General features: G+C 41.4%; 1 protein-coding gene across 1 annotated transcript in view; it reads right to left on the reverse strand.

The window, feature by feature from the left end:
• Positions 1-18,395, reverse strand: part of cpn1 (carboxypeptidase N, polypeptide 1) — a 172,218-nt gene that overhangs the window by 29,005 nt on the left and 124,818 nt on the right. The window contains exon 6 of the mRNA XM_042305158.1: positions 1,129-1,268. Coding sequence (XP_042161092.1) covers positions 1,129-1,268 — 140 coding nt within the window. The remainder of the gene's footprint in view (positions 1-1,128; positions 1,269-18,395) is intronic.

The raw sequence follows: 18,395 nt of genomic DNA on the forward strand, positions 1-18,395 counted from the left end.
AACCATAATTTAACACACCTGATTCTACTAATTAGCTGCTCAACAAGACCTAAACTTGCAGAATCAGATATGCTAAATTAGGGTTGGACTGAAAACCTACAGGACAGTAGATCTCCAGGAAGAGGGTTGAGCAGCCATGATCTAACATATCCATGGAATGCATTGATATTTTGATGTGCAACCTGTTAAAATGAGATCCAGAATTATCAGATTTATTTTGGGCTCTTTACAGATTAATTTGCCTACATTTGTTGTGTGCAAATTGACCTAGGCCTATACTACTTAATTCACCACCTGATTAAGTGTGAACTCAAAACACTTAACTAGAGAGCTAACTCTAAAAATGATCTTGTTGCTAGATAGCCAAGTAATTGATAAATGGTATCAGTAAAAGTAATGTCCTACCAAGACCTTCCAGCACTAGGCATAGGCTTCTTGATGTATTCACTGCAAATGGGACCATTTGCTCTGTGGGTGCAACAAAACCATACTACATAGCCTACTCCAATTGTGAAATGGTTTTGCTCGATATTGAAGGTTGAGAAATTAATTATATACCCACAGAAAGCTGATACTCTCCTCTCTTTAACATCAGTAGTTGCTTTAAAACAGTTTTCCCAGCAATTGCATTTTGAAATGCGCAACGATCATATGCTTGTGCTTATGCCTTCCAAGTGGCGCAGCGGTCTAAGGCACTGCATTGCAGTGCTAGAGGCATCACAACAGACCCGGGTCTGATCCCGGGCTGTATCACAGCTGGCCGTGATTGGGTTAGGGGAGTGTTTGGTCAGGGTAGGTTGTCATTGTAAATAAGAATTTGTTCTGACTTGCCTAGTTAAATAAATGTGAACATATTTTTTATAAAAATACAAATCTGAATGCATCTCTCCCTCTGTTCTGACAGAGACAGGAAGTGAGAGTGGCTCAGTCACACAGCAGCCAGCAGCGAAACACAGCAGGAATCAATATAATGCACATTACTGTTGATCAAATAATAGTTTTACAACAAACAAATCTGCAGGAACGTTGTTTAGCAAATCACCAAAAATTACTGACCTAACCAAAATCTATTGTGCGTGCGTGCGTGCGTGCGTGTGCGTGTGTGTGTATATATATTAGAGAAAGTACCTGCTCCAGGAAGGAGATCAGGGCCTCTCTGTTGCCCAGCCATTCTCTTGACAGGGCTGATGCCGGGGGGAACTTGTCACAGCTGAGTTCCAGAGTGATCTCAAAGCAGTTGGTGTATAGGTAGTTAAAGTCCTGCATTCCTATGGAGAGACATAATACTGTTAAAGTGAAGGTACACTGCACACATCTACACAAAGATTTTTCTATTCTCCTTTTTCATCATACTTTTTAAATGATTTGGGAACAATGGGTACTTTAGAAAGAGATTAATCAAAGATGAATGTTAACATGCACACCACCCCCATCTATTATACTGTACATTCCCCTCCATATGTATTTGAACAGTGAAGCTAAATTGTTTAATTTGACTCCATACTCCGACAGATTTGAGACATAATGTTTCATATTAGGCGACAGTACAGAATGTCAGCTTTTATTTGAGGGTATTTTCATCTGTTTTACCATTTAAAAAATGAAAGCACTTTTATCTAGTCCCATTTGAAGAAGTCATTTTATGTTTGTATAAACTCATTTATAGTGTATTTAACACTAGAACTGCTAACCGGTCATTTTGACTGATCGTGATTATCATTTTTTTTCTCACTTTTTCATTTTTTAACTCACACACCCCTCCATCCTTTAATTTTCCTAAATAAGTCTATATAACACACTGCCATTGTTAGAATCTTAATGTCACAAGCAGAACTTGTTTTAGGAGGTCATAACCAGTTTTAGGAGTGCATGTCATTTCTTTGGAATGGTTTTCCCCAGTTGCCCCTCCTTCTTCCAAAAGTAGGACCTGCTCCGCTAATTCAAATACAAAAAAATATTGGTCACATACACATACTTCGCAGTTGTTATTGCGGGTGTAGCGAAATGCTTGTGTTCCTTCTTCTGACAGTTGAAAGTGCAGTGCCCAGCTGATAGTCCCCCTACCAATTTCATCGAAAACTAAACCTAAACTATATCGAAACCAATTTCACACATAAAACAACAGATTAAATAAATTAAGTAAAGTATGATGGGGAGAATGGGTGAGTTGATGAGCAGGGGAAGCGAAATAAGCACAATTATGTAATCACCCGTTGTGAACGAAGGTCAGGGCGGGCCATTCTATTGTGTCGATCCATTCTAATTATAGGCCTAATTTTAAAATGTTATGTACCCTATATCAGTTCACCGAATCAAAGCGGTCTTATCAGTATACTCTGGTCTACTACAATTTCTTCACTTCACTGTCATTGGAGAACAAGTTTAATGTACAGAAAACAAGTCTGGCCGGCACCATGAATAAAGTGATGCAAAATAAAGCACCTGCACAGCCGTTGTACTCCACAACAGTGCTGAATAAGGACAAGACAACTGGACACAATCTAGAGAAAGCAGGATACTATTACGCACTACAACCAAACAAAGGCATGTCAAAGTGGGTCAAGCAAGTGAACGTTATGAAAATTGTGTCAACTGTTAGGGCAAGGGATAACAGCTAAATTAAATCCAAATGAAGCCATTGCATGAAGATGCACACAAGCACGAGCTGACTATTTTTGACTGCTCTCATATTGACACTTACATTCATTATAATGTCCTTGTTGCTTTTGTGCAGAGTTGCACTATTTATGAAGGCCACTTGGCACTTTTAATGATGTTTTGGCTACTGGTGTTTTCATCTATTTACCACACGTCTTTTGACCGTGCTTCTTGGTGTTGGGGTATTTTTAATTTTATTTTGTCTTTACAGAAATAAGCTTTTACCATGTTCCAAAGCATATGCTTTCTGTTTCAAAGTAGTGAACAAAGGAACTCCACAAATACAACATGTGTTTTTACATATAGCCTACATTAACATAAACTAATGAAAATGCTATTATGTTATTTGAAATAAAATACAAATTGTATTCTAATATTACCCAAGGCCTTCATAAACACAACCGACTGATAATTGTTGCTGTAGCATATTTGACATATATTAATTACACTGTTAGAACGTTGCAGTCAGAATGACTGCTCATTAGCTTAAAGGGTGGTCAACCGATGCCTGGCAGTTCTAGTGGTAAGTTGTCAAAAGTTTAGTATTTGGTACCATATTCCTTGCACGCAATGACTACATCAAGAATGTGACTCCACAAACTTATTGGATACATTTGTGGTTTGTTTTGGTTGTGCCTTGGGTTATGTTTTGTATCGGTAATACAGTATGTAATACAGTGGCTTGCGAAAGTATTCAACCCCCTTGGCATTTTTCCTATTTTGTTGCCTTTACAACCTGGAATTAAAATAGATCTTTGTATCATTTGATTTACACAACATGCCTACCACGAAGAAGATGCTAAATATTTTTTATTGTGAAACAAACAAGAAATAATTAAAAAAAAATTGAAATCTTGAGAGTGCATAACTATTCACCGCCCCAAAGTCAATATTTTGTAGAGACACCTTTTGCAGCAATTACAACTGCAAGCCTCTTGCGGTATGTCTCTATGAACTTGGCACTGGGATTTTTGCCCATACTTCAAGGCAAAACTGCTCAAGCTCCTTCAAGTTGGATGGGTTCCGTTGGTGTACAACAATCTTTTAGTCATACCACAGATTCTGAACTGGATTGAGGTCTGGGCATTGACTAGGCCATTCCAAGACATTTAAATGTTTCCCCTTAAATCACTTGAGTGTTACTTTAGCAGTATGCTTAGAGTCATTGTCCTGCTGGAAGGTGAACCTCCATCTCAGTCTCAAATCTCTGGAAGACTGAAACAGATTTCCCTCAAGAATTTCCCTGTATTTAGCACCAACCATCATTCCTTCAATTATAGCCAGTTTCCCAGTCCCAGCCGATGCCAAACATCCCCACAGCATAATGCTGCCACCACCATGCTCATCTCGGGGTGATGAGGTGTTGGGTTTGCACCAGACATAGCCTTTTCCTTGATGGCCAAAAAGCTCAATTTTAGTCTCATCTGACCAGAGTACCTTCTTCCATATGTTTGGGGAGTCTCCCACATGCCTTTTGGTGAACACCAAACGTGTTTGCTTATTTTTTTCTTTTAGCAATGGCTTTTTTCTGGCCACTCTTCTGTAAATCCCAGCTCTGTGGAGTGTAGGGTTTAAAGTGGTTCTGTGGACAGATACTCAAATCTCCACTGTGGAGCTTTGCAGCTCCTTCAGGATTATTATTGGTTGCCTCTCTGATTAATGCCCTCCTTGCCTGGTCCGTGAGTTTTGGTGGGCGGCCCTCTCTTAGCAGGTTTGTTGTGGTGCTCCGTGGGATGTTCAATGTTTCTGATATTTTTTATAACCCAACCTTGATCTGTACTTCTCCACAGCTTTGTCCCTGCCCTGTTTGGAGAGCTCCTTGGTCTTCATGGTGCTTGGTGGTGCCCCTTGCTTAGTGGTGTTGCAGACTCTGGGGCCTTTCAGAACAGGTGTATATACACTGAGATCATGTGACACTTAGATTGCACACAGGTGGACTTTATTTAACTAATTATGTGACTTTTGAAAGTAACTGGTTGCACCAGATATTATTTAGGGGCTTCATAGCAAAGGGGGTGAATATATATACACACACAACTTTTCGTTATTTTGTTTTAGTTTTAGTTTTTGAAACAAGTTATTATTTTAATTTCACTTCACCAATTTGGAGTATTTTGTGTATGTCCATTACATGAAATCCAAATAAAAATAAATTTAAATTACAATTTGTAATGGAACAAAATAGGAAAAACGCCAAGGGGGATGAATACTTTCGCAAGGCACTGTACTTGTAGTATTGGTCACCATCTGGATGTCACAGTGACATGCCATTTAGCTAACGTTACGACAAGCCAGTGCAAATGACCAGTGCAAAGGTGTTGTATAGAGGTTCTTGCCATCATGAGTTGCTTCCCACCGGGCAGAGGTTGCTTCCCACCGGGCAGAGGTTGCTTCCCACCAGGCAGAGGTTGCTCCCCACCGGGCAGCTGTAACACATATCGCCGGCGGTAGCTAACGTGGCCAATTTCCCAGGTAACAAGGGACGTAACTGAGACATTTGTAACATTCCAGTTAAGTCTTCCAGAGGTACTGAATGTCATGGGACATTATAGGCACATTCATAACGTTTCTAATAAGCATTATAGAGGTTATAAATATCCGGTCGCTATACAGCCATCATAGGAAAATTATAACCGTTCCTTGGTAGTCCATGAAAGGTTCTGAATATCATGTTATTTTGGAGATATCCCAGGAACATTTCATGACGTTAGATTTAGAGCTATGGTTTGTCTTCATATAACGTTACAATCGGAATGATAGAAATACATTTTGGAACGTTGTCTGTAAGTCAAGTGGTGGTACACTCGTGACATTGCCTTTCTAATAGTGTAGGAACTTTTTTAACATGCTAATTAAGTACTTTAGATGTTCTGAATGTCAGGACACTTTGGTGACATTGTAGTAGTTTTTGTAATGTTACCAGAAGGTTCCTGAAATGTACTGAATGTCTGGTCACTTTGACAATATTTCACGTAACATTCCCAATGACTCTAGTAGATGCGAATGTCAGATCCCTAAATGTCAGGTCAAATTCGGGATATCGTAGTAACCCAGCTAAGAAAATGAAGTTCAAGGACGTGGCCACAAAGTTATTTTAGTCCCCACATAAGTCATGGTAACGTCATGTGGTGTCAGCTGACAAAAGTTACGTCCCAAGTGTCCCAAGTCTTTTCATGATGTTAAAATGTCATGGATCTTAAATAGCTAAATGACGTTAGTAACGTTATAAGAGACGTCCTTGAAACTTCCCTGAACGTGCATACTGTTACGTACCTTATTGCTACTGCAGGTACCCACTGATGAAAGTTACATTCGCAGTGGTTACCAGAAACTCCATTTTGTGGGGCTCTCAATGTACTTTCTGACGTTTAACACGTTATGCGGTTGACCTAAAAAAATAATGTTTTCATGAAACGTCTCCTAGATGTATGTCAGGAACCTCGGGGTTCTATATGGTGTTTTAGGTCAGGGCGTGACTAGGGGGGTTTCTAGGTATTATATTTCTATGTTGGTGTGTGTGTATGGTTCCCAATTGGAGGCAGCTAATGATTGTTACCTCTAATTGGGTATCATACTTAGTGTCCTTTTTCCCACCTGCGATGTGGGATATTGTTTTGTGTGAGTGCCTATGTGCGCTATGTATTTCACAATCATTATATCTTTGTTGTTTTGGAAGTTTCACTATCATTAAAATGTGGAACTCTACTCACGCTGTGGCTTGGTCTAATTGTTCATACGACGGTCGTGACAGAATATCCCACCAAGTCAGGACCAAGCAGCGTGCCCAGGAGGTGAAGGAGAGTTGGTCATGGGAAGAGATACTAGGTGGATGCGAGACCCTCCCTTGGCGGGAGTTGCTGAGGAGTAAAGGAGGAGAGCGATGACACCGGGGTCCGCGGCCACAAACAGCCCAAGGGCAACGCCAAGTTTTCTTTTTTAGGGGGGAGGCACAAGGGGCGGTCGGCTGAGCCGAGGAGAGAGCAAGAGACCGTCTGGGAGTCGTTAGAGCAGTTTGATATCGGAGAGAGATGTTGGCTAGGAGTATGCTGCAGCGCAGCCATTTTGAAGAGCGTGTCATCAGTCCGGTGCAACCTGTGCCGGCTCCACGCACCAGGCATCCAGTGCGCCTTCCCAGCCCGGTACGTCCTGTGCCGGCTCCCCACACTCGCCATGAAGAGCATGTCATCAGTCCGGTGAAACCTATGCCGGCTCCACGCACCAGGCCTCCAGTGCGCCTCCCCAGCCCAGTACGGCCTGTGCCGGCTCCCAGCACTCGCCCTGAAGAGCGTGTCATCAGTCCGGTGCAACCTGTGCCGGCTCCAGGCCTCCAGTGCGCCTTCCTAGGCTGGTACGTCCTGTGCCGGCTCCCCGCACTCGCCCTGAAGAGTGTGTCACCAGCCCGGTGCAACCTGTGCCGGCTCCACGCACCAGGCCCCCAGTGCGTCTCCCCAGCTCAGTACGTCCTGTGCCAGCTCCCCGCACTCGTCCACCAGTGCGTGTGTACAGTCTGGAGTCTCCAGCGTTGGTTCACGGACCGCGACCCGACGGTTCCTGCGCCGGTGCCATGGCGGGAGCCTTTCACTGTGCCGATGCCCAGTCTAGGTATGGCGTCCAGTCCCGATCCATGGCCGGTGCCTTCCTCTGCGCCGGTGCCCAGTCCAGGCACTGCGTCCAGTTCCCCTCCATGGCCAGATCCTTCCTCTGCGCCGGTGCTCAGTCCAGGCACGGCCTCCAGTCCCGCTCCATGGCCAGAGCCTTCCCCTGCGCCGGTGCTCAGTCCAGGCACGGCCTCCAGTCTCGCTCCATGGCCAGAGCCTTCGCCTGCGCCGGTGCTTAGTCCAGGCACGGCCTCCAGTCTCACTCCATGGCCGGAGCCTTCCTCTGCGCCAGTGCCCAGTCCAGGCACGGCGCCCGGCTTCATGGCCGGATTCGCAGTCCGAGCGAGGGCTACGTCCCGCACCGGAGCCACCACGACGCTAGTTGCCCACCCTAACTCTCCCCATATAGGTTCAGGTTTTGTGGTCAGGGTCCACACCTTTGGGGGAGTACTGTCAAGCCCTGACCATAGAGAGCCCTCAGGGTTCACTATGGTGTTTTAGGTTAGGGTGTGACTAGGGGGGTTTCTAGGTATTATATTTCTATGTTGGTGTGTGTGTATGGTTCCCAATTGGAGGCAGCTGATGATCGTTACCTCTAATTGGCGATCATACTTAGTGTGTCCTTTTTCCCACCTGCGATGTGGGATATTGTTTTGTTTGAGTGCCTATGTGCTCTACGTATTTCACGATAGTGAAACTTCCAAAACAACAAAGATATAACTATCGTTAAAATGTGGAACTCTACTCACGCTGCGCCTTGGTCCAATTATTCATACGACAGTCGTGACAATGTACCTGTGTTGTCAGTTGACTAAGGTTATATCCCAAGTCTCTTCAGGATGTTGAAATGTGTGGGACCCTGAATAGCTGAATATTGTTATTTAATAACTTTATAAGAGACGTCCTTGAAACTTCCCAGAACTTGCATACTGTTACGTACCTTATTGCTACTGCAGGTACCCACTGATGAAAGTTATGTTCCCAGTGGTTACCAGAAACTGCATTTTGTGGGGCTCTCAATGTACTTTTTGATGTTTAGTAACATTTGGAGGTTGACATAAAAAGCATGTTTTCATATAACATCTAATTTTAGAATGTTAAAGAGCCATGCATAGTTATCTAACTTTGCAATGACTATTATAATAGACATTATGGATCATTGTCAGGAAGTCAAGTGAGCGTCAGTTACGTTTTCAGTAATTTCTTTGGAGGTTCTGAACGTCAGGAGACTTTGGTGATATTTTAGTAGTATTTGTGACGTTCACAGAAGATTCCTGAAATGTACCGTCGGCAGGTCACTTTGGCAATATTCTACATAACATTCCCAATGAGTCCAGTGAATGTCAGATCACTTTTGGGATATCCAAAGAACATTTAGGAATGTTCCTTTGAGAGCCCTGCTGTATCTACAAACAATATTGCTGTTGTGTTACTCAAAATACTTAGGAAAATATTTATTGTACAGTATGTTATCTATTTGTCACATTTTCTTTCTAAGCATAAGGAGACATTAGAAACGTTATTTCTAAAGTCTAGGCAAGTTCTAAAATTACTTAACAATATGATGATTTTGGTGACATTTTGGGAACCTTCATAACATTCTCAGTTAGTCCTTTCAATGTTCTAAATTTCAGGTCGTGATATAATAATTCAGAACGTTTGGTATAGAGCCATGCATAACTACATCTAAAGTTGCATTATACATAGACATTATGGAACATTGTCAGTATATCAAGTGGTGGTATATCTGACACATGTGGATATTAGTCACGTTTTCAGTAAGTACTTTGGAGGTTCTGAATATCAGGACACTTTGGTGACATTGTAGTAGTATTTGTAATGTTCACAAAAAGTTCCTCAAATGTACAGAATGTCAGACTACTTTGTGAATATCCAAAGAACATTTTGGAATGTTTATTTGAGAGTTGTGATGTGTCTACAAACAACGTTGCAATTATGTTACTAAAGAAACATTACAATTTTACTTAAAAAAACATTTTTTAAGGTACCATATGAGTAATAAATAGACATTCTGGAATATATACACAAAGTAAATACAGTGTATATCATAATACATACAGTGGGGCAAAAAAGTATTTAGTCAGCCACCAATTGTGCATGTTCTCCCACTTAAAAAGATGAGAGGCCTGTAATTTTCATCATAGGTACACTTCAACTATGACAAACAAAATGAGAAAAAAATTCCAGAAAATCACATTGTAGGATTTTTAATGAATTTATTTGCAAATTATGGTGGGAAATAAGTATTTGGTCAATAACAAAAGTTTATCTCAATACTTTGTTATATACCCTTTGTTGGCAATGACAGAGGTCAAACGTTTTCTGTAAGTCTTCACAAGGTTTTCACACACTGTTGCTGGTATTTTGGCCCATTCCTCCATGCAGATCTCCTCTAGAGCAGTGATGTTTTGGGGCTGTTGCTGGGCAACACGGACTTTCAACTCCCCCCAAAGATTTTCTATGGGGTTGAGATCTGGAGACTGGCTAGGCCACTCCAGGACCTTGAAATGCTTCTTACGAAGCCACTCCTTCGTTGCCCGGGCAGTGTGTTTGGGATCATCAGAACTTGCACAATTGGTGGCTGAATAAATACTTTTTTGCCCCACTGTATATTAAAACAATGCTAAAATCAAAGAAACATTTGATTGCTAAGACTGTCCTTTCTTTATTCTCTAATGAAGCCATGCAGGAAAAGTCAGGAATTAAAGACTCAACATTAACTTGAATGTGGCACACTGCAGCTTTGCTTTCATGTCAAGGACCAGATTGCAAATGAAGGACAGCCTGTATGGAGCCTGGATAGTGCTGCTTGTGGTTGTGGATCCATGTGAAGTTGTTCCATGTGTAACGGTGCAACCCTGTGTGTGAAAAAACTTGTGGCCGAGTGAGGATAAATACCTGACTGCTCCACAGTAGTCTTGTGGCAGCAGTGACTCTGGGTAAGAGCTGGTCTTGGAACCGAACCCCAAATATGACTGCCAAAGGAAAGAGGGCCTTTAGTGTAGGATAAAGTAAGAGTAGCAGTGGAGTGAGATAAGATATGTCAAATAGTGGGTATGAGGAAGCAAGGAGCCTGGTGGAAGCGTACCGTTGAGAGGAAATTCTCATGGAAGTGGGGCCACAGTGCATCAAGTCCCATATCCAGGAAGTTTATGAAGTTCAACGCAGCCTATCCAACCTGTTTAGTTGGAGTCTCTAGCATGCCTGCTATGTTCCAGATGACGATTGCTGAAGTACATTTTGAGATGCAACCCAAAGCCAGTGGGAGTGGGTTGGCGACATGACCAGGTTCTCAAGACTATTGCAGATGCAGTAAGTACAGGAATCGGCATTGGCAAGCAAGTATATTGTGAAGGAATGCCTTTCGTGCCTTTGAAGCAGAATAGCAGAACTGTTTAATCAATTGATGACAAAGCCTGTTTCCCTGTGTGTAACCCATTTGGTTTGTTTTGATCATCCCGTATGCTGTCTTGTTGAAGAACGACGTGCCCTCGGTGGCATTTTTCTTGCACATAGGGCCTAGCTTTCTTGACACAAATGGCTCTCGGCTCCATGATGTAACCCATGCTGAAATCATCATTCTGATCTAAGTGCCCTCATCAGCCATGTTCCATCAATGTCAATACAGATCAGGGATACTTTGACTCACCACTGTGGACTGTGTACCCATCATCTTCATTCATTCATGTTTGTATGCTTACATTATTTGCATATCTTGTAATAAATCCAGATTCAACCTTTCCGCATTTTCCTAGTGAAGATGATTTTACTTTATCACAAGCATGGCCCAATGCTGAGCAAATCACCTTTATTAGAGATCAGCAATATCCAAATCATCAATATGGAAATAACCAGCTGGAGGTTCGTTGGCCGATGCTGTTGAACAAGCCATTCAAAGCAAACAGAGGTTATTCAAAGTGGATATCTACCCTGAGCTTTGAATATCACTCCATGACAGAGATCCCAAAATATTGGGGCCAGCATTCTTGTGTTTGGAGTAAAGGAAGTGGATCCAGCTCTTCCCTCCCGCAATGTATTTTTCCATAATTTTACCGATTTAATAAATGTAAGGAAATTCATCAGGTCATTTTGACCTCAGTATAGGCCTGCTGTGTTTGCTCCACTAAAAGTTTAGCGATTATGCTGTGGTACTTAGAGGTAATTTGTGGTTTAGTACAGGACCCTGCGTCACCCCTTCATTGCTCCAGACCAGCGCAAGGGGCAGTAAAGAGCACTGATTATGCTTTTGGGTCCTACTGTGTCTCTGACAATGAATTGGTGACATAAACCTAAATAGAAGCTGATAGTTGTACACAACTTCAGTATTACTTACTGAACCTGTTGTTACACTAAGGTTTTTATTATTTATTTTGCCCACTGCTAACCAGTCACATTGTACAGTGCATGAGTGGTGCAATGGTCTAAGACACTGCATAGCAATGCAAGCTGTGTTGCTACAGATGCTGGTTCAATACCTGTGCCATCCTCTACTGGGAGACCAATGAGATGACTGTAGGTTTTTGGTTCCTCCCTCTAAAAACAGAAATAAATCATTCTAAAAAACAACTGGCTTTATTTACAAATTAGTAACAATGTCTCGCCCCATGTTCAAGACAGGCTTTTTTCACACTCATTTTATGTAATTTTTTAAAACTAAGCGATTATTATTATTAATTTAGAATTATTTGAAAGCCCCCTGGATATTCTCACAGATATATTATTAACCCTCTTATTAGCAGGACAATACATATTGGTCACATGGCTCCCGAGTGCTTTCCAGTTCTCCAGCTGTATCCACTGAAAGTGCGCAAGGTTCAAGGCACGAGGACAGGGGGACGGGATGGGCCCCGCACAGAAGACGGACCTAGCCCATTGGGAAGGGAGGAGGAGGAAATGTGAGGGGGGTGGACCACCATCCTGCCCCACTGGGTAGCACAGAGCAACACTTTAATAGGCATTGCACTAATAATGGCACTGACTAGGGAAACGTTCCCGCTGTTCATAGTGCCAGTCTGCACATTCAGACTAAAACAATGTAACTAATAATGGCATCTTTATGCATTCGTTAATAAAATAATGATAAAAATAGTATTTCAAAATGCAGTTTATTTAGTTATGGATCCATAATGAATTACTATGGGAATAAATATCACTGAATAACAGAAATACCCTCCAATCCTCCAATCTTCAATGTGTAATTATTGGCGGAGAGTTACATCATATTTTTTTATATACTGTAGGCCTACGGTAGGCAAAATGAGTCTCCCTAGTGTTGAGTAATGTGCTGTTAAAAGTGTTGTAGGTCTTACATATTTAAAGATCATATTGACGTTAGAAGCAATAGGATTTGAAGCAATAGCCTACAACTATTTTAGCACCGTTTAGCTGTTGCAGTGAGACAAGCATGGGGACTGGTCTTGATAAATCAATGAGATTTTTATTTGGACTGAATCTCCGTTTGGGTATTGGTTAGAGTACAATTATTGTGTAGAAATGTTACGCTCTTAGTGTAACATTTATTTACATAATTTCTTGTCACGAACTCCACAAACTCCTATCACAAACTCGGACACCTCCTGTGCCTCGATTTTCTGGGTGATTTAAATATGGACTGGCTTTCATCAAAATGCCCATTCAAGAAAAATACTGTAACTAGCGCCTGCAATCAGATTAATGTTATCAGCCAACCTAACAGGGTAGTTACAAACATCATAGGAATTAAACCATCAACATGTATTGATCACATCTTTACTAATGCTGCAGAAATGTGCTTTAAAGCAGTATCCAAATATAGTAGCCATATCTAGAATAACCAAAGTTCCAAAGGCTGGACCTAATATAAAGTGAGTGTGGAAGAGGTGAAACAAATTGTTGTCTGTCAACAATGACAAGCCACTAGGGTCTGACAACTTGGATGGAGAATGATCGAGGATAATAGCGGATGATATTGCCACTACTATTTGCCATATCTTCAATCTAAGCCTACTGGAAAGTGTGTGCTTTCAGACCCGGAGGGAAGCAAAAGTCATTCTGCTACCTAAGAATAGTAAAGCCCCCTTTACTGGCTCAAATAGCCAACCAATCAGCCAAATAGCAACCCTTAGTAAAGTTTTGGAAAAAATAGTTTGACCAGATACAATGCTATTTCACAGTAAACACATTGACAACAGACTTTCAGCATGTTTATAGGGAAGCATATTCAACAAGCACAGCACCTACACAAAGGAATGATGGGAGAAATGGATGATAAAAATATTGTGGTGGCTGTTTTGTTACACTATAGTGCGGCTTTTGACATTGTCGATCATAGTCTGCTGCTGGGAAAACATATGTGTTCTGGATTTACACCAGCCTGCAATATTGTGGATGAAGAGTTACCTGTCTAACAGAACACAGAGGGTCCAGGTAGAATCAGAAATTCCCTAGGGCAGCTGTCTAGGCCTCTTACTTTTTTCAGTCTTTACTAACGAGATGCCGTTGGCAGATGACTCAACATTATACACGTCAGCTACTAAAGTAACTGAAATGACTGCAACAGTTAACAAATAGCTGCAGTTAGTTTCAGAATAGCTGGCAAGGAATAAGTTCAATCTTTACTAATGACATGCCACTGGCCTTGTGTAAAGCCAGTTTGTATGGGGATGTCTCAACACTATACATGTCAATTTCAGAATCGGTGGCAAGGAATGTTAGTCGTAAATATTTCTAAAACTAAAAGCGTTGTATTTGGGACAAATCATTCACTAAACCCTAATTTTCAACTAAATATTGTAATCAATTATGTGGAAATTGAGCAAGTTGAGGTGATTACAATCCAGGGTTACTCCAAGCAATTTAAACTGTCATGTTCAAAACGTATTAATACAACAGTAGCTAACATGGTACAGATCAGACTTGTTGCCCACTCTTCAAGGCAAAACTGCTCCAGCTCCTTCAAGTTGGATGGGTTCCGCTGGTGTACAGCAATCTTTAAGTCATACCACAGATTCTCAATTGGATTGAGGTCTGGGCTTTGACTAGGCCATTCCAAGGCATTTAAATGTTTCCCCTTAAATCACTTGATTGTTGCTTTAGCAGTATTCTTAGGGTCATTGTCCTGCTCGAAGGTGAACCTCCGTCCCAGTCTCAAATCTCTGGAAGACAGATTTCCCTCAATAATTTCCCTGTATTTAGCGCCATCCATCATTCCTTCAATTCTGACCAGTTTCCCAGTCCCTGCTGATGAAAAACATCAGATGGTGTTCTTGGGGTGATGAGAGGGGTTGGGTTTGCACCAAACATAGCCAAACATAGCCTTTTCCTTGATGGCCAAAAAGCTCAATTTTAGTCTCATCTGACCAGAGTACCTTCTTCCATATGTTTGGGGAGTCTCCCACATGAGGAGAGCTCCTTGGTTTTCATGGGACCACTTGCTTGTTGGTGTCCCTTGCTTCGTGGTGTTGCAGACTCTGGGGCCTTTCAGAACAGGTGTATATGTACTGAGATCATGTGGCACTTAGATTGTACACAGGTGTACTTCATTTAACTAATTATGTGACTTCTGAAGGTAATTGTTCTTTGCACCAGATCTTATTTAGGGGCTTCATAGCAAAGGGGGTGAAAGCATATTCATGCACCACTTTTCAGTTTTTTAGAATCTTTTGAAACAAGCTATATTTTTTCATTTTACTTCAACAATTTGGACTATTTTGTAATGTCCATTACATGAAATCCAAATAAAAATATATTTAAATTACAGGTTGTAATGCAACAAAATAGGAAAAACGCCAAGGGGGATGAATACTTTTGCAAGGCACTGTAAATGTATGATTGTAATGGGTTTATGTGGATTTTGAGATGGAGAAACATTTTGTTTAAAACTTTTTGTAATGTTCGCAAGTATAGACGCACAGTGTTTCAAACGTACATTTTTGACTTACATGATTATATTGTGGATGTTTATTTACACAGTAATTATTATTCAACGTGTCCTCACATGGTATTTGATCTCACAATCTCTTGGTTCACATCAAAACTGTCATCATATGTAGAAGCTGGACAACATAGTTCAAATTAAGCATTTAAAAATCGGTAAAGATCAATATATATCCAAGCTACCGGGAGAGAGTGAGCTGTCAGTTATATACAACAGCGAACCAACCTGTGGGTAAAGCGACACTGTAACTCGAACCCAACAAGCCATGGCTTTCCTAAGAGGAAAAGACAAAGAACAATTTGGAGATGCAAATGAGAGTAACAGACAGCTGAAGGGTATACAGGAAAACAAAGCTAAAATGCTCACCAAAACAAACAAACCGTTATAATTAGCCTGAATTTTAAATGAATTAAATTGAATTGTGTCACTGATCTAGATGCAATACCCCATAATATCAAAGTGGAATTATGTTTTTTGTAATGTTTACAAATTAATAAAAAATGGAACGCTTAGTATTCAACACCTGTATTATGGCAAGACTAAATAAGTTCAGGAGCAAAACCGTGCTTAAGAAGTCACATAATATCAATCAATCAATCAAACTTACATCAGCTGATGTCACAAAGTGCTGTACAGAAACCCAGCCTATAACTCCAAACAGCAAGCAATGCAGATGAATGGACTCAATCTGTGTGCAATAATAGTGGTATCATGTTGATTTTTAAATGACTACCCCATCTTTGTACCCCACACATCTCTGTACCCCACACACTGTAAGGTCCCTCAGTTGAGCAGTGAAATTCAAACACAGATTCAACAGGGAGGCCAGGGAGGTTTCCCAATGCCTCGCAAAGAAGGGAACCTACTGGTAGATGATAACCAAAAAAACAGTTATTGAATAACCCTTTGAGCATGGTGAAGTTATTAACTACACAGTCACTACAAAGATACAGGACTCCTTCCTAACTCAGTTGCGGGAGAGGAATGAAACCGCTCAGGGATTTCACCATGAGGCCAAAAGTGACTAAAACAGTTACAGAATTGAATGGCTGTGAAAGGAGAAAACTGAGGATGGATTGACAACATTGTAATTACTCAACAATAATAATCTAAATGACAGACTAAAAAGAAGGAAGACAAAACATGCATACTGTTCGCAACAAGCCATTAAAATAATACTGCAAAACATGTGGCAAATCAATTCACTTTTTGTTGTGAATACAAAATGTTATGTTTGGGACAAATCCAATACAACACATTACAGAGTACCACTCTCCATAGTTTCAAGCATAGTAGTGAATGCATCATGTTATTGGTATGCTTGTAATCTTTAAGGACTGGGGAGTTTATCAAGATAGAAAATAATCCTATAGGAAAATCTGGTTCAGTCTGCTTTCCACTAGACACTGGGAGATTAATTCACTTTTCAGCAACACAATAACCTATAACACAAGGCCAAATCTACATTGGAGTTGCTTACCAAGAAGACTGTGAATGTTCCTGAGTGGACAAGTTACAGTTTTGACTTACATCTCAGATTACTCTTTTTCCCCTGCCTCACTGCAAAGTTTCTCCCTGCAGGCTGTCACTGAGTCCAAGGTGCTAGAGGAGCTCCTTAATCATGACCCTCAAAAAACATCTGGGTCAGATGGTTTAGACCATTTCTTCTTTAAGATTGCTGCCCCTATAATCGCCAAGCCTATGTCTGACCTTTTTAACCTGTCTCTCCTCTCTGCGGAGGTTCCCATTGCTTGGAAGGCAGCCATGGTTAGTATTTTATTTAAAGGGGGAGATCAAGCTGATCCTAACTGTTATAGGCCTATTTCTATTTCATCCTGTTTATCAAAAGTGTTGAAAAACTTGTCAATGATCAACTGACTGGCTTTCTTGATGTCTATAGTTAGTATTCTCTCTGGTATGCAACCTGGTTTCCGCTCAGGTTATGGATGGGTCACTGCAACCTTAAAGGTCCTCAATGATGTCACCATTGCCCTTGATTCTAAACCATGTTGTGCTGCTATTTTTATGAACTTGGCCAAAGCTTTTGAAACAGTAGACCATTCCATTCCTGTGGGCCGGCTAAGGAGTATTGGTGTCTCTGAGGGTTCTTTGGCCTGGTTTGCTAACTTCCTCTATTAAAGAGTGTAGTGTATAAAATCAGAACATCTGTGTCAACCACTGCCTGTCACCAAGGGAGAACACCAAGGGTCAATCCTAGGCCTCACACTCTTCTCAATTTACATCAACAACATAGATCAGGCAGTAGGAAGCTCTCTCACCCATTTATATGCAGATGATACAGTCTTATACTCAGCTGGCCCCTCCCCTGATTTTGTGTTAAACACTCTACAATAAAGCTTTCTTAGTGTCCAACAAGCTTTCTCTGCCCTTAACATTGTTCTGAACACCTCCAAAACAACGGTCATGTGGTTTGGTAAGAAGAATGCCACTCTCCCCACATGTGTGATTACTACATCTGAGGGTTTAGAGCTTGAGGTAGTCACCTCATACAATAGTATGGCTAGACGGTACACTGTCCTTTTCTTTGCAAAAATCAAAGTTGCAGACTAAAGTTAATTCTATACTTGGTTCCTCTATCGTAATCGCTCCTCTTTCACCCCAGCTGCTTAACTACCCCTGATTCAGATGACCACCCTATCCATGCTAGATTACGGAGATGTAATTTATAGATCGGCAGCTAAGGGTGCTCTCAAGCAGCTAGATGTTCTTTACCCTTTGGCCATAATATTTGTGACCAATGTTCATCATAAGACACATCATTGCACTCTATAATCTTCTGTAAACTGGTCATCTCTGTATACCCGTCGCAAGACCCACTGGTTGATGCTTATTTATAAAACCCTCTTAGGCCTCACTTCCCCCTATCTGAGATATCTACTGCAACCCTCATCCCCCACATACAACTGTTCAAACCACCGCATCTGCCTATGTCTGCATTCTGCATCTGCGGTGGAAGGTGACCGAGCTACAGTGGTGTTGGTCAGACCGTGAGACATCTTCTCGTGAAAATGTTTGTAGCGTCCGAACGGTTTGGCCTAGAAGCTATTATGACCACTCTATGGAAAGGGGAGAATCTCACAAACGCGATGGTTTTCCATTTTGCTCTATGACCCCCACAAGTGTCACGGGACGGTAACCCATACAAACAAATTGAAGTATGGAGCTAATTTTGTGCTAACAAA

Source organism: Oncorhynchus tshawytscha, linkage group LG24, assembly GCF_018296145.1.
Source record: "Oncorhynchus tshawytscha isolate Ot180627B linkage group LG24, Otsh_v2.0, whole genome shotgun sequence".
In the NCBI taxonomy this organism is placed as follows: domain Eukaryota; kingdom Metazoa; phylum Chordata; class Actinopteri; order Salmoniformes; family Salmonidae; genus Oncorhynchus; species Oncorhynchus tshawytscha.